This window comes from Tupaia chinensis, unplaced genomic scaffold (assembly GCF_000334495.1).
Source record: "Tupaia chinensis unplaced genomic scaffold, TupChi_1.0 Scaffold000335_1, whole genome shotgun sequence".
NCBI lineage: Eukaryota > Metazoa > Chordata > Mammalia > Scandentia > Tupaiidae > Tupaia > Tupaia belangeri.
The window spans coordinates 1,106,038-1,107,066 of record NW_006159829.1 but is presented as its reverse complement, the minus strand read 5'-3'; the positions used below and the strand labels follow the sequence as shown (position 1 = coordinate 1,107,066).

The window sequence follows — 1,029 nt, the reverse complement described above, 5'->3', positions numbered from 1 at the left end:
GAGCAGAGACTGGGTGGGGCAGCCTAGACCTTGGACAGGTCTAGGCACTGGGAGGGAGGCAAGATTGCGGCCTGCTCGGGGTGACACTTGAGGTCCTGGGCCCCTTTCTCTGTGGCCCACTCTGGCCAAAGGAGCATCCAGCAGCCTTCCAGGGCCCTAGGCATCAGGGCCTATCCAACCCCACGGCCAGCAGGTGTTGGTCTGGCGGACAATTGGCCAGGCCCTGGCAACCATGGGGGGCTTGGGGCAAGAAGAGCCCGAGAGGCCAGAACCTGGTCAGCATTTAATAAAGACAGAACTCAGAGACAACAGCAAGGACGTGACAGGCCAGCAGGCCGGCGGAGCTCAGGTCACGTACTGGGACAGCTCCATCACGTCCGCCAGGAAGCTCAGGTAGAACTTGCGGCATACGGAGTCCTGGTCCTCCCTGAGGGTCTCAAAGCCTGTGAGAGACCCAGGTCTGACCACACAATGACCCCGGGTCTGGTCACAGCAGGCCCCAGGTGTAGACACACAGGGACTCCTGGTTGGGCCATGTAGGGACCCCAGGTCTGGCCACGCAGGGACCCTGGGTCTGACCACACATAGACCTCGGGTCTGGCTGCATAGGGACCCGATCCATGCATAGACTCGCCAAGCTAGGTCCTAAGAGGGGCTGTGGGGCCACAGTGCACCTGGGAGCCCCAGATGACGGGGGGTGGGTCCATGCCCTAGCCAGGAGCAGCATCAGAGGGAGCATGACTTGCAGGAGCACAGTGTCCACCTTAGGAGGCTGGCTGGGAGACGCAGCCCCGTGAGTGTCGGGAGTAAGACCCCTCAGCCACCTAGCCCAGCTCAGGTCCCAGCTTACTTTTCTGGAGGATTTTCACATCGCCCTTCTTCAGGTAGAAGCAGAGGTCAGTGAAGTAATCTTGCAGCATTCCCCCTGGAGTGGCAGGGAGGGCGAGGGTGCTGGAGGGAACCCTGTGCCCACTGGGGGAGGCAGCCAAGCTCAGGATGGGCAGAGAGCCAGTGCCTGGCCACCGATCC

At 61.9% G+C, this 1,029-nt stretch overlaps 1 protein-coding gene across 6 annotated transcripts in view; it reads right to left on the bottom strand.

Moving 5' to 3' along the window:
- Nucleotides 1-276: 276 nt before the first annotated feature.
- LOC102476342 (maestro heat-like repeat family member 5) overlaps nt 277-1,029 on the bottom strand; it is a 47,746-nt gene continuing 46,993 nt past the window's right edge. For all 6 annotated transcript variants that reach the window (XM_006152100.1, XM_006152103.1, XM_006152106.1 and 3 more), the window contains 2 exons: nt 851-925; nt 277-443 (listed from right to left, as the gene is read on the bottom strand). In XM_006152100.1, the coding sequence (XP_006152162.1) occupies nt 346-443; nt 851-925 (173 nt within the window). In that variant the 3' untranslated portion in view covers nt 277-345. The remainder of the gene's footprint in view (nt 444-850; nt 926-1,029) is intronic.